Source organism: Nerophis lumbriciformis, linkage group LG37 (genome assembly GCF_033978685.3).
Source record: "Nerophis lumbriciformis linkage group LG37, RoL_Nlum_v2.1, whole genome shotgun sequence".
Lineage (NCBI taxonomy): Eukaryota > Metazoa > Chordata > Actinopteri > Syngnathiformes > Syngnathidae > Nerophis > Nerophis lumbriciformis.
In genome coordinates, this window is record NC_084584.2 from 14,775,001 (window position 1) to 14,791,376 (window position 16,376).

At 39.1% G+C, this 16,376-nt stretch overlaps 1 protein-coding gene across 3 annotated transcripts in view; it reads left to right on the top strand.

Annotated features, from left to right (window-relative positions):
• The window catches only part of zmym4.1 (zinc finger MYM-type containing 4, tandem duplicate 1), a 68,806-nt gene that overhangs the window by 1,980 nt on the left and 50,450 nt on the right, over nucleotides 1-16,376 (top strand). For all 3 annotated transcript variants that reach the window (XM_061931460.1, XM_061931461.1, XM_061931462.1), the window contains exons 2-3: nucleotides 7,315-7,831; nucleotides 7,910-8,035. In XM_061931460.1, coding sequence (XP_061787444.1) covers nucleotides 7,315-7,831; nucleotides 7,910-8,035 — 643 coding nt within the window. The remainder of the gene's footprint in view (nucleotides 1-7,314; nucleotides 7,832-7,909; nucleotides 8,036-16,376) is intronic.

Sequence of the window (16,376 nt, forward strand, 5' to 3'; positions counted from 1 at the left end):
GCTGCAACTAACGATTAATTTGACAATCGATTAATCTGTCGATTATTACTTCGATTAATCGATTAATAATCGGATAAAAGAGACAAACTACATTTCTATCCTTTCCAGTATTTTATTGGGGGAAAAACAGCATACTGGCACCATACTTATTTTGATTATTGTTTCTCAGTTGTTTGTACATAAAGGTTTATAAAAAAATATATACAGGTAAAAGCCAGTAAATTAGAATATTTGGAAAAACTTGATTTATTTCAGTAATTGCATTCAAAAGGTGTAACTTGTACATTATATTTATTCATTGCACACAGACTGATGCATTCAAATGTTTATTTCATTTAATTTTGATGATTTGAAGTGGCAACAAATGAAAATCCAAAATTCCGTGTGTCACAAAATTAGAATATTACTTAAGGCTAATACAAAAAAGGGATTTTTAGAAATGTTGGCCAACTGAAAAGTATGAAAATGAAAAATATGAGCAAGTACAATACTCAATACTTGGTTGGAGCTCCTTTTGCCTCAATTACTGCGTTAATGCGGCGTGGCATGGAGTCGATGAGTTTCTGGCACTGCTCAGGTGTTATGAGAGCCCAGGTTGCTCTGATAGTGGCCTTCAACTCTTCTGCGTTTTTGGGTCTGGCATTCTGCATCTTCCTTTTCACAATACCCCACAGATTTTCTATGGGGCTAAGGTCAGGGGAGTTGGCGGGCCAATTTAGAACAGAAATACCATGGTCCGTAAACCAGGCACGGGTAGATTTTGCGCTGTGTGCAGGCGCCAAGTCCTGTTGGAACTTGAAATCTCCATCTCCATAGAGCAGGTCAGCAGCAGGAAGCATGAAGTGCTCCAAAACTTGCTGGTAGACGGCTGCGTTGACCCTGGATCTCAGGAAACAGAGTGGACCGACACCAGCAGATGACATGGCACCCCAAACCATCACTGATGGTGGAAACTTTACACTAGACTTCAGGCAACGTGGATCCTGTGCCTCTCCTGTCTTCCTCCAGACTCTGGGACCTCGATTTCCAAAGGAAATGCAAAATTTGCATGGTTGGGTGATGGTTTGGGGTGCCATGTCATCTGCTGGTGTCGGTCCACTCTGTTTCCTGAGATCCAGGGTCAACGCAGCCGTCTACCAGCAAGTTTTAGAGCACTTCATGCTTCCTGCTGCTGACCTGCTCTATGGAGATGGAGATTTCAAGTTCCAACAGGACTTGGCGCTTGCACACAGCGCAAAATCTACCCGTGCCTGGTTTACGGACCATGGTATTTCTGTTCTAAATTGGCCCGCCAACTCCCCTGACCATAGCCCCATAGAAAATCTGTGGGGTATTGTGAAAAGGAAGATGCAGAATGCCAGACCCAAAAACGCAGAAGAGTTGAAGGCCACTATCAGAGCAACCTGGGCTCTAATAACACCTGAGCAGTGCCAGAAACTCATCGACTCCATGCCACGCCGCATTAACGCAGTAATTGAGGCAAAAGGAGCTCCAACCAAGTATTGAGTATTGTACATGCTCATATTTTTCATTTTCATACTTTTCAGTTGGCCAACATTTCTAAAAATCCCTTTTTTGTATTAGCCTTAAGTAATATTCTAATTTTGTGACACACGGAATTTTGGATTTTCATTTGTTGCCACTTCAAATCATCAAAATTAAATGAAATAAACATTTGAATGCATCAGTCTGTGTGCAATGAATAAATATAATGTACAAGTTACACCTTTTGAATGCAATTACTGAAATAAATCAAGTTTTTCAAAATATTCTAATTTACTGGCTTTTACCTGTATATATTGCCTCTGCGCATAGCATAGATCCAACGAATCGATGACTAAATTAATCGGCAACTATTTTTATAATCGATTAGTTGTTGCAGCCCTAATAAGCAGTAACATTTTAAAATGTAGAGCAAAATGATAAAAGAAAAAAATATTTTAATACAAATTAATTATTCATTCATTCATTTCAGGTAGTGACACAGAAATAGTACAAGGTCGACAACATACAATAATATTAATTCATGACATGACAATCCAGTTTTGCCTGAAAGGGAGTGGGAATAAATAATAATAACACATATTTGTTTTTAAATGTATGTGTAACATTTTTTAAGTTGTTTTCAACAAAATGTACGCATCGAAGCAGATTATGCAAGTTATATGATGTCATATTGGCCACGCCCCCACTCGTATATTGGCAATCTGGGGGAAACTCTGCTTTGAGTTGTTGAATTCAATATTTTTTCTCATCTTCTTTATCAATGTGCTGTCACTCGCACCTTTTTCAAGCCCCGTTTGATTACTTTGCGGTCACACTTAATACAAAAAAATGTGAAGTGAAGGAAATTATATTTATATAGCGCTTTTCTCTAGTGACTCAAAGCGCGATTGTGAAACCTATTATCTACATCTTTAAGCTACATAGGATGGCCGAAGCGGGAATTGAACCTGGAATCCTCAAGTTACTGGCACGGCCGCTCTCGTGGGACTCTTTGTCTGGACACTCTTCCGCAGAATGATCCGCGGGCTAGGAACTAGTTTAGGGATGCTTAGTATTTGTTTTATAATTGTCTGAGACAGCATGTAAAAACAGTAATTTAAATGCAATAGTTTAGGGGTGATTTTCATGTTAAAAACCACCACTTTACAAAAAGTGGGTCGTAGGTAAACTAAGGTACGACTTTAATGGCAAAAGTGACACTGAGAAACAATCGATCAGTGGTTTCAAACTTTTCTCACTAAGTACCACCTCAGAAATAACTTGGTTCTCCAAGTACTACCATAATTACCAACATTAAAATACAGGAGCATAGTAGGCCTAAATATACATTAAAAACAAGGCAGAGGTTTTATTTAACAAGTATATTTAATAATTTTGGCCACTAACGTTACACACAGTTTGAACAGTAACACTGTGTTTGAATATGAAATTAAGTGATTCTTCAGTGTACCACTAGATGGAGCCTGCGCACCACTAGTGCGAGCCTGGGCAATTACTTTGACTCGGGGGGCCAAATTTAGAGAAAAAAATGTGTCTGGGGGCCGGTATATCTATTTTTAGGAACACTAATACAAAACCTCACAGTAATGTCTGATTGAATGCTAAAAACGTGATGACAGACCGCCGTAAAAAACAGAATGGAATTAAAAATGTTTTGACTGAATGAGACACCCACATTGTACATGAAAATAAAGAATATGGGATTTTCTATATTAACTATGAACGATAAAACACTGAATATTGACAACATATGAACGTCACACCCCCTCTCCATCGACATATTTTACAATCAAGCAAAACGCAACAAAAATGCAACAAACTGCGAAATATGAACACGAAGGGGTAAACAAAAAAAAAACAGACAATCTAATACATCTGATATATCACTAAGCTTTAGAACTTTGTTGTAAAAATCTCCTTCTGCGTCTGTCCCTAACACCCGCATTTCAGGCTGGCCGCTCTGGAAACACTCTGTGGAAACGCTCCCCACCCACACTGCTTGGTGCCTCGTCTGAGCTGCTGTGGCTTACATGACCATAGTAACTAATTAGATTACCATAGTAACTGATTAGATGACCATAGTAACTAGTATATCATGCAAAAGCGCAGATTCCAACCATTGAAATACTTTGTATTAGAGATGTCCGATAATGGCTTTTTTTTGCCGATATCCGTTATTCCGATATTGTCCAACTCTTAATTACCGATTCCGATATCAACCGATACCGATATATACAGTCGTGGAATTAACACATTATTATGCCTAATTTTGTTGTGACAAGGTTTTCCAAAATAAGAGAACAACTTCAACTGAAGTTATGGGAAAAAAATGCCAACATGGCACTGCCATATTTTATTATTTAAGTCACAAAGTGCTTTTTTTTTTAACATGCCTCAAAACAACAGCTTGGAATTTTGGGACATGCTCTCCCTGAGAGAGCATTATGAGGTTGAGGTGGGGGGGTAGGGGTTATATTGTAGCGTCCCGGAAGAGTTAGTGCTGCAAGGGGTTCTGGGTGTTTGTTCTGTTGTGTTTATGTTGTGTTACGGTGCGGATGTTCTCCTGAAATGTGTTTGTCATTCTTGTTTGGTGTGGGTTCACAGTGTGGCGCATATTTGTAACAGTGTTAAAGTTGTTTATACGGCCACCCTCGGTGTGACCTGTATGGCTGTTGACCAAGTATGCTTGCATTCACTTGTGTGTGTGTGAAAAGCCGTAGATATTATGTGACTTGAGCCGGCACGCAAAGGCAGTGCCTTTAAGGTTTATTGGCGCTCTGTACTTCTCCCTACATCCGTGTACACAGCGGCGTTTTAAAAAGTCATACATTATACTTTTTGAAACCGATACCGATAATTTCCGATATTACATTTTTTAAAGCATTTATCGGCCGATATTATCGGACATCCCTACTTTGTATAGTTCAAGACTCACGGTCATTTGAAAACATCACTGCACATCATAATGGCAGCTACAGTTTCCATCTTTAAGATCTATAGAAATTATTTGAGAATGTCCGGCGGGCCAGATTGAAAAGCTTAACGGGCCGCATGCACTAGTGGTACACATACCACAGTTTCAGAATGACTGCAATTAGGGCTGGGCGATATTGCCTTTTTTTAATATCGCGATATTTTTAGGCCATATCGCGATACACGATATATATCTCGATATTTTGCCTTAGCCTTGAATGAACACTTGATGCATATAATCACAGCAGTATGATGATTCTATGTGTCTACATTAAAAAATTCTTCTTCATACTGCATTAATATATGCTCCTTTTAAACTTTCATGCAGAGAAGGAAATAACAACTAAAAAAATCACTATTTTTTTCATACGGTGTTGATCTGGAACGGAGATATTGACGTGCGGAGTAAGCCCTCTTCATTGTCTAGCGGGTGACTTTTCAAATGATGCTACAACTTAGCAGTGCAGCCGAGTGTCCTGGGTTTGCCTATACAGCGTACTTATCTAATAAAATAATAAACGGGAGACATTCGAGCAGGTTCGGTAGCCACCGCTTCTTTAATGTCAACATCACACACCTCCTACCACAACCACACACACCCTACGTCACAGCCCTACGGCAACAACTCTGGAGGGACAAAACTCCTCCTCCTTACCTAACACACTCCGGTAACTTGGGACACCCTGAACTGTTTGTTACAGCAGTAATAGGGATGTCCCGATCCGATATTTGGATCGGATCGGCCGCCGATATTTGCCAAAAAATGCGTATCGGCAAGGCATGGGAAAATGCCGATCCAGATCCAGTTTTAAAAAAAACTCTGCTCCGTGTTTTCCAACTAATACATTCCACTTTTCTGCTGCTCCCTAAGTTCCGTTCCGCATTTTCCAGCACACCTTCAACACATCCACAGGTCTGTGGATTCTCACACAGTTGCTTTTAGCTGCTGGTATTACACGACAGGCTCTTCTCACTCTTTTCTGTGTGACGTCATACGTCACATACATTTACGTCCTCCCCGAGCAGAGACGTAGCAGCATGGCTAACGTTAGCTGTGATGCTAGCGCAGCCGTGTGACCAACGTTCTCTCTAAGGTGCGCGCTTGTGCAATTGCGCACTGCTCAAACGTCCTCTGCGCATAGCAATTATATGCCACGCACAAAATCAAATAAAAAAATAAGCGCATAACAATTTTCGACACACGGACACGACAGAGAAAACAGTTTTTGTCATCATTGTTCAAATATTGTAACGTCTGTCGAGACGCTTATCTCCATTCGGTGCCACACGTCCACACCATCAAAATGCCGAGGCAAAAATTTCCACATCAACACCGTATGAAAAAATTTGTGATTTTTTTAGTTGTGATTTCCTTCTCTCCATGAAAGTTTAAAAGAAGCATATATTAATGCAGTATGAAGAAGAATGTTTTAATGTAGACATGCAAGCCTTGAAAGAAAATGTTGAAAATCAAGACTACATTTCCTGCAAATGGATGCATTTCTACCCTATATTTTAACTTTAGATTTATTCTCATATCAAACTCTTTTGGCTGTCTTTTTGACACTTGCATCCGGCGCCCCCCTCCACACCCTGGATTATAAATAATGTAAATAATTCAATGTGATTATCTTGTGTGATGACTGTATTATGATGATAGTATATATCTGATAGTATATATCTGTATCATGAATCAATTTAAGTGGACCCCGACTTAAACAAGTTGAAAAACTTATTGGGGTGTTACCATTTAGTGGTCAATTGTACGGAATATGTACTTCACTGTGCAACCTACTAATGAAAGTCTCAATCAATCAATCAAAACACATAGAATCATCATACTGCTGTGATTATATGCATCAAGTGTTCATTCAAGGCTGAGGCAAAATATCGAGATATATATCGTGTATCGCAATATGGCCTTAAAATATCGCAATATTAAAAAAAGGCCATATCGCCCAGCCCTAGTTTCAATGATGCCATTTCTGTTTGTCATGTATAATTTTGTCTATTTTGTGTTTATCCTTGAATAAACAGGTCAGTTTCTTGTTACCAACCATTGTGTATTATTCAAACTCCCCTAATTCAGCTGGCTAGTTGTTATCAAGAGTAATAAAACCCATTTCAATATGATTCTGACAACTAAGTAGGCTAAATAACTTTAAACTTTAATACATGCTCGGATAGGCCAGTATCGGTCAGTATCGGTATCGGATCGGACGTGCAAAAACAATATCGGTATCGGATCGGAAGTGCAAAAACCTGTTTCAGGCCATCCCTAAGCACTAATGCTACTTTTTATAGCAACGCTTTTGCTCCACACTTGACAAATGACGGTTGTCTGTTTGACATATTCCCACTTGAAGCCAAACCACCGCCAGACGATGGACCCCCTGCTGTTTTTCTTGGGAATTAATTATTCCTTAATTTGTTACCAGATTCGCACCTTCTTTCTCTCGTATTACCGCTAGCATCACAGCTAACGTTAGCCATGCTGCTACCTCTCTGCTCTGGGAGGACGTATACGTATGTGACGTATGTCGTGACAGTATGTGACGTATGTAAGAAGGTGCGCTCGCTGTCTGTGAGAAGGAGAGACCGGAAAGTGCGAGGAGAGCCTGTAGTGTAATGCCCGCAGCTAAAAGCAACTGTGTGAGAACGTATACTCGATATAACGATATAGTCATTTTCTATATCGCACAGAGACAACCCCGCGATATATCGCGTATATCGATATATCGCCCAGCCCTAACCCAATAGAATATTGTAATAACTGTGGTTGGTTTGTTTTCTGACCCCTCAAGATGTTACTCTTTGTTTTCTGTTTGTGTGCAGGAAACCGACGGTGAAGCTCCAGTAGATGTTGGAGATCCAGGAGCTTCTGCTCCAAATGAAATGGAAGGCAACACTTTGAAACATCAGGCAGCCGACCTCCAGCTGGTGCCATGCCGTTGGGAACCTTTGAATATTTCTCCGCCCCACCCGGAAGCGGAGACCGGGCCTTCCGACTTAACGTGTGGCGAGAAAACCGAGGACGGATGTCTGGCTGAGGGAGACGGCGAGGACGAGGAGATGGACATGAGCGCCGCACAGGACCCGGAGGAGGAGGAAGAGGAGGAGGAGGAGGCGGAGGCGGAGGTGGAGGCGGAGGTGGAGGCGGAGGTGGAGGAGGACGTCCATGACAAAGAGGAGGAGGGTCAAGGGAAATGTTCCACGGGGACACAGAACGATCTCGACGAGATGATGGACATCGGTACCGTGGATGAGCAGGAACAGGAAGCCCAGATGGAGAAAGATGAGCAGGACGTGACGGACAATGATGCCAGCAGCTCGCCGTCTGTTTCACGCGCAGGTAATGTGTGCACGTGAGCGTCCTTCTCTTGTTGCATCTGGTTCATTTGGAAGTATCGTTCCCTCGTGTCTTGTACAGAAGACCAAAACACCAAGGTGGACGCCGATGCGAAAGCGCCGGCGGCGGCGGCAGAAGACAAGCAGTCGACGGACGAGAAAGTGCCTGAGGACGCCGTTACGCAGACCACAGACACAGCCGACACAGGTGAGGGACAACATAGCTGAAGTGTGCTATTTTCATCCTTTCCCACAGTCATTCATCTATTTGTGGCTGTGCGGTGATGTCATCGGCTCATATGCATAATTGGCCATGATACTTTGCGTGTAATTGTAATGGACGCTATGGGACAGAAAAATATTTGTTGTTCCTTCTTTTTTGTAAGTTCTTTAGAGTTGCAGCTATTGATTATTTTAGTAATTGAGCAATCTATCGATTAGTTTGTTCGATTAATCGGGTCAAACACACTTTATAGCCTCAATGCGTATTTAAGGGGAAAAAGTTGAAATAAACAAAGATTTTCATACTTTATAACCTTCATTACCTTCAAATGACTTTATTTGACCTATTTACCTTTTTTTTTTACATTCTATTTATCTTATTTTAACTTTCATCTATTTTCCCTTTATCCTCTTTTAGCTTTTTTAATCTTCTTGATATTTTCTTTGTGTTGATCTTTTTTTTGGCTACTATTTACTTTTTATTTGATTTTTTTTACCTTTCTATGTTTTTTCCTCTTACTTTTTTTCCCTTCTTTTACATTTTTCCTTTCTTTTACCCTTTATTTACCTTCTTTTACCATCATACACCTTATTTACATTTTTTAACCTTCTATTTACTTTTACCTTCTAATTACCTTATTTTACGTTTTATTTACTGTACCTTCTATTTAACTTTTTCATCTTCTTTTATTCTTTTTCACATTTTACCTTTAAATTATCTTCTATTTATCTTCTTCTGGCTTCCATTTACGGTACCTTTTTTCTTAAATCATTTTTGACATTCTTTTACTTTATTACTTTTACTTTTTAGGCTTCTTTTATCTTCTATTTAGCTTCTTTTACCATCTTTTATTTACCCTATTTTACACTTAATTCACCATCTATTTATTTTGATAGCTTCTATGTATCTTCTTCTATTCATCTTTTTTTTTACCTTCTTTTACTCTTTTTTTAAACTTTCTTTTACCTTTTTTTACCTTTGACCATACTTTTTTTTAAATCTTTTTAACCTTCTTTTACATTGTATTTACCTTTTATTTAACCTGTTATACCTTCATTTACTTTTTGTTTACCTTCATTTTGAACTTTTTCACCTTGTACGTACACGTTACCTTATATTCACTGCATTTTACCTTCTATTTACCCTTTACATTCTTTTATTATCTTTTTAACTTGTTTTACCTTTTGTTTACCTTATATTTACTGTAACTTTTTTTTAACCTTATTTTGCCTTCCATTGACCTTTTAACTCTTTACCTTTACTTTATTTTACCTTTTATTCACCCTTTACTTACTTTTACTGTCTTAAACTTCGGGCTGTCTGCAAAAAGTGTCTACTACTTTTGGTTCCCGTAATCTGTAGTTCCTGTAAAAGTGTGTGGTTTGTGTTTCCACCGCATTTGACAGTTCAGGGTAGTTTATACAAATCAGGCTGATGACGTATGGAGGAGTGGTTTACTATATTTCTATACTGATATCATGTAAATGGACAATATCAGGTCACAGTTCTTTTACTACAAAGTAAGTAGATGAAATAAAAAGCAATACTATACAACAACCATGTGATTAAAAAAAAGGACGTATACCTAATTGTTCATAAAAAGTCAGGCTTTTGTCCGCAATGAAAGTCAGAAAGTCGTCCTCTCAGTAAATGACGCATTAATGAGGATCAGGCGATATACCTTTTAGTCCATTTCATCTGTAATTAACAATATATAAATAATAAATGTCAGTGTTTATATGTAAATAACAATATATAAATAATAAATGTCAGTGTTTATCTGTAGATAACAATATATAAATAATAAATGTCAGTTTTTATCTGTAAATAACAATATATAAATATTGTCAGTGTTTGTGTAAATAACAATATATAAATAATAAATGTCAGTGTTTATCTCACGCAGACAACACAAACACATCGGCTTTAGCGTCAGCTTGTTAGCATTACCATTCTGTTCACTCTGGTTGAGGTTAATAACTACTAACCCCGTTTCCATATGAGTTGGGAAATTGTGTTAGATGTAAATATAAACGGAATACAATGATTTGCAAATCATTTTCAACCCATATTCAGTTGAATATGCTACAAAGACAACATATTTGATGTTCAAACTGATAAACTTTTTTTTTTTTTGCAAATAATCATTAACTTTAGAATTTGATGCCAGCAACAAGTGACAAAGAAGTTGGGAAAGGTGGCAATAAATACTGATAAAGTTGAGGAATGCTCATCAAACACTTATTTGGAACATCCTACAGGTGAACAGGCAAATTGGGAACAGGTGGGTACCATGATTGGGTATAAAAGTAGATTCCATGAAATGCTCAGTCATTCACAAACAAGGATGGGGCGAGTGTCACCACTTTGTCAACAAATGCGTGAGCAAATTGTTGAACAGTTTAAGAAAAACCTTTCTCAACCAGCTATTGCAAGGAATTTAGGGATTTCACCATCTACGGTCCGTAATATCATCAAAGGGTTCAGAGAATCTGGAGAAATCACTGCACGTAAGCAGCTTAGGCCGTGACCTTCGATCCCTCAGGCTGTACTGCATCAACAAGCGACATCAGTGTGTAAAGGATATCACCACATGTTCTCAGGAACGCTTCAGAAACCCACTGTCAGTAACTACAGTTGGTCGCTACATCTGTAAGTGCAAGTTAAAACGTTCCTATGCAAGGCGAAAACCGTTTATCAACAACACCCAGAAACGCCGTCGGCTTCGCTGGGCCTGAGCTCATCTAAAATGGACTGATACAAAGTGGAAAAGTGTTCTGTGGTCTGACGAGTCCACATTTCAAATTGTTTTTGGAAACTGTGGACGTCGTGTCCTCCGGACCAAAGAGGAAAATAATTATCCGGATTGTTATAGGCGCAAAGTTGAAAAGCCAGCATCTGTGATGGTATGGGGGTGTATTAGTGCTCAAGACATGGGTAACTTACACATCTGTGAAGGCGCCATTAATGCTGAAAGGTACATACAGGTTTTGGAGCAACATATGTTGCCATCCAAGCAACGTTACCATGGACGCCCCTGCTTATTTCAGCAAGACAATGTCAAGCCACGTGTTACATCAATGTGGCTTCATAGTAAAAGAGTGCGGGTACTACACTGGCCTGCCTGTAGTCCAGACCTGTCTCCCATTGAAAATGTGTTGCGCATTATGAAGCCTAAAATACTACAACGGAGACCCCCGGACTGTTGAATAACTTAAGCTGTACATCAAAAAAGCTTAAAAAATGTGTCTCCTCAGTTCCCAAGTGTTGTTAAAAGGAAAGGCCATGTAACACAGTGGTGAACGTGCCCTTTCCCAACTACTTTGGCACGTGTTGCAGCCATGAAATTCTAAGTTAATTATTATTTGAAAAAAATAAAAATAAAGTTTATGAGTTTGAACATCAAATATGTTGTCCTTGTAGTGCATTCAATTGAATATGGGTTGAAAAGGATTTGCAAATTATTGTATTCCGTTTGTATTTACATCTAACACAATTTCCCAACTCATATGGAAACGGGGTTTGTACACAAATGGAGTGTCACTGACTAATTTTACAACATGTAATAAAGTAAATAGTTAATATTTGATGTTATTTACCATCCTTCCACTTGAGTACTGTCCCCGTTATTTCACATTTATCCAACAAAGTCCGAGTAGTAAGCAGCTCAGGTCGTTGCTTCGAGTCCGGCTTCACACTCCTCTGTAAATACGTTTAAAAGAGTCCGTCCACTTCTTGTAGCTTCACGTATCAAAATGAAGTCTGTAAAAAATAATAAACAACAATAATGCAGCTGAGATAGGCTCCAGCACCCGCCGCGACCCCGAAAGGGACAAGCGTTAGAAAATGGTTGGAATGAAACTGCATATAGTCTAAAGATTACAGCTGAGTAAAAACACTGCAATACAGTTCCACTGATCAGCGTTCTTCAGCACAAAGATGCTCCACAAAAGTTCCTGCAAGTCTAAAGTTCCTTTCGTTCTTCTTTCTCTCCATTGTCAAGTTTGATGTAATAGAAATACACAAAAAAATAAGAGATAAACAAGTCGGCGCACATATTCTGATGGTGGTCGTGTGTTTGAAAAATAAGTTTTAGGAACGCCCCTAACTGTGTTCAGCCAAACCGCGTTCGGCAGCACAACCTGCCCCTCGAAAATGTTCTGAGAACCTTCCAATAGTCCCACCTAGCAGGCAGGAGCCATGAAATGTTCCCGAAGAACTAAATCTACCCGGGTAGTTTTTGGTGGAAACACAATGGGAACTTTATTTACCCACATAAGTGGGAAAGTTCCTGCGGTGGAAAAGGGCCTAATGATAGTGGGGCCAAGAAACAAAGACCCCAAAGCTCTTATCTTAGCTCAGGAATGCACGGGGGAAGGGTTGGAGGGTAGTGAGCACATCTCTTCTCAGATGGGGTGAGAAGAAAAATGTCTGTGTTGGCTCCAACAGGATACATTTGTTAAAGCATGGTACCATTAGTACATAGTTACACCATGGCTTAGATGATAACTGTCAGACAAAATATTATAATAATAATATTAATTATTTCCACAAGTTTTGGTAGGGACAATCACCTTGCATAATTTTACAGACCCCATAGATCTGACTACCGTCAATTTTAAAACATCCCAAAAAACTGACATACTGTTGAGGTGACTTTTTTTCTTTTATCCACAATTTCTTAATTTGTACTTTCTCTTCTCACGCTACGCAAACAATCAACCGCAAGACAACAAGATGGTGCAACTAAATGAGATAATTAATACTGTTACCTGATTGGCTGTTAAGCCCCGTTTACACTAAGCCGGATAAGGTTATCCAGGGTAAATCACACCTAACCTTATCCGTGTCCACACACAACAATGCCACAGTTTAAGACACTCGCCCCCCTCCGTCCGCCGGCGCAACGCGAACTAGTACGCATGCGTGGAAAATGCGCACGTCATAGTCACAGCCAGTGTTGCTTTGTGTGCAACTTCTTAAATTTAACTTATCTGAACAATATCCAGTGTTGTGGTATTTAAATTAAATGGAATCCAGTCTGCTGTGGGGCCCTATTGTAGTGAATCACACCTGAGCCGTCATAAATTAATCAAATCTTTATTAGACACGTAAACAATGTGATAAAGAACATTTTACATAAATCAAACTAGGGATGTAAATATCTGGTCAGGACACTCCTCACTCTTTTACCTTCACCTTCATTGTCCATTCCTTTTTGGTGACTTTATATACTCTGGACCTAGACGTCGAGTCCGCGACATACGTGGCGGACAATAACTGATAGAGTCTGCTTTGCCAGTCCAAAAGCATTCGCCGTTTTCTTCCCTCAACAGCCAGTTAATACAAAGCACACGCTACCTTTTTTTTTTATCACATCCACGGGAGCTTGCATTCTCGTTGACTCTCCTTCGACAAGTGGACAAAGTTTTTTGTGCATTCGAAAGTTCTCTTGCCGTCTGAGAAGTGTTGTATCCCAAATAGCTGCAATCGCTTTCTCTTAAGGTATTCATGTGTGATTTCCACAAGCGTCTGTACATGTAGAATGAGAAACACGGGCATGTCTGGATGACTCGCCTTCATATTTCCAGTGTTTATCTCCCGAGTTAAGAAATTGCTTTATTATGAAGCTGACTGTGGCGCGGTCTTTCTGGCGTCACTTCCTCTCTGAACTCACTTTGTAAACGATCAATGAGTCCATACAAAGCTAAGTGCCGGAGATTCAAGAAATACACGGCTGACTTACCTGTGTAAAAATTTGTCCGAGGAGGGGGACCTTAAACAATGGTTTAGTGTGGCTGAAACGGGGCTTAGGCTAAATAATTATTTGTTTAAGGGGTTAAACGACTTAGTGTAGACATAGCCTTAGTGTGTCTCTCCCACAGATCAGTGATCACTTCCTGTGTTGCTTGGCTACCAGAGAGCGAGTGCCTTTGTTCATGCAACCAACCTTGCTTTGCAACTTCCGGTTCCTTCTGACGAAAAAGAAAAATATACGCATTTTTTATTGTTTTCGATTACATGTCTATCGGGATGTATAATGATATTGTTTTATCGCCCACAAATTTGCTAAGTCGGCATCAGGGGTATCCAAACCTTTTTCACCAAGGGCCTGCATAGCGAAAAGTCTTAAGTATACGGGAGCCATTTTGATATGTATTACTTTGCAAGAAAAAAATGCTGAAAAACCAACATATTTTAGATTTAAAGACAAAACTCTGTGTCAGCTTTGCGTTTAAGTGACAAAGTGTACTGTCACTAGTTATTACAGGGGTGTTCAAAGTGTGACCAGAAGGCCATTTGCCGACTAAATCTCAATTTTTGTAGGCCTGCAAAATATTGTTGGAAAAATACAACAGTAAAAATGTAACAAAAAAGAGCGTAAAGTCATAATGTAATGAGAAAAGGCAAACATTTTGATACTTCCAACTATTAACGATAACATTTGTCACTTATAACACAAAGCTGGCACTAAGTTCTGATATATGCTGTCTGTAACATTTTTTTTTTTGCTAAATAAAAACATATCAAAATGTCCTTCACATATCTAGACTTGGGCAGCACGGTGGAAGAGGGGTTAGTGCGTCTGCCTCACAATACAAAGGTCCTGAGTAGTCGTGAGTTCAATCCGGCCTCGGGATCTTTCTGTGTGGAGTTTGCATGTTCTCCCCGTGACTGCGTGGGTTGCCTCCGGGTACTCCGGCTTCCTCCCACCTCCAAAGACATGCACCTGGGGATAGGTTGATTGGCAACACTAAATTGGCCCTAGTGTGTGAATGTGAGTGTGAATGTTGTCTGTCTATCTGTGTTGGCCCTGTGATGAGGTGGCGACTTGTCCAGGGTGAACCCCGCCTTCCGCCCGATTGTAGATGAGATAGGCTCCAGCGCCCCCCGCGACCCCAAAGGGAATAAGCGGTAGAAAATGGATGGATGGATGGATATCTAGACTTTGAAATTGTGGATTAAATTTTAGGCTTTTTACTCAGTACATTACATCTTTTTGCTCTTTTTTTCTTAAATTTTTACTTTTTATTGTTGTTGTTTTTTTGACATGTTGCAGGCCAACAAAAACTTAAGCTGTCAGCGTGTCTAATTTTTTCATAAATCAACCAAAAACAATGAACCGGTTAAAAAAACGGGATTACTAATTAAGAATTGTTGATTTTTTTAATGAGCATTTTTTTATTGTTTCGATTACATGTCTATCGGGATGTACCGTATTTTTCGGAGTATAAGTCGCTCCGGAGTATAAGTCGCACCGGCCGAAAATGCATTATAAAGAAGGAAAAAAACATATATAAGTCGCACTGGAGTATAAGTCGCATTTTTGTGGGAATTTTTTTTGATAAAACCCAACACCAAGAATAGACATTTGAAAGGCAATTTAAAATAAATAAAGAATATTGAACAACAGACTGAATAAGTGTACGTTATATGACGCCTCAATCATTGGTATATTTTCATCTACAAAACCATTCTGGGTATCACTCCATCTTATCTGTCTTGTCTTTTAACAAAGAAACAAGGAAGTCACAATCTTCGTTCAATGAATGTTCTGCAATTTGTCGTCCCCAAAGTAAGAACTGAACTGGGCAAGAAAGCATATAGGTTTTCAGCACCGATGGCTTGGAATAATCTACAATCGAATATTAAACTTCAAACCCTTGTTACATTGAATGAGTTTAAAGCTTCTGTGAATGGACTGCAGTCTACCTTGTCTGTATGCACATGTGTCATGTGAGCAAGTTTTAATGTTGTAAATGTGATGTTTTATGTGTTGTTTACTGTTTTTAATGTAACATTGCTGCTGCCCTCTTGGCCAGGTCTCCCTTGGAAAAGAGATCTTTGATCTCAATGGGTTTTTTACCTGGTTAAATAAAGGCTAAATTAAAAAAAATATGACTCATAAATAACCAACTGAGAACGTGCCTGGTATGTTAACGTAACATATTATGGTGAGAGTCATTCAAATAACTATAACATATAGAACATGCTATACGTTTACCAAACAATCTGTCACTCCTAATCGCTAAATCTCATGAAATCTTATAAGTCTAGTCTCTTACGTGAATAGCTAAATAATATTATTTGATATTTTACGACAATGTGTTAATAATTTCACACATAAGTCGCTCCTGAGTATAAGTCGCACTATGAAACTGGAAAAAACTGCAACTTATAGTCCGAAAAATACGGTATAACATATAGAACATGCTATACGTTTATCAAACAATCTGTCACTCCTAATCGCTAAATTCCATGAAATTTTATACGTCTAGTCTTGTACGTGAATGAGCTAAATAATATTATTTGATATTTTACGGTA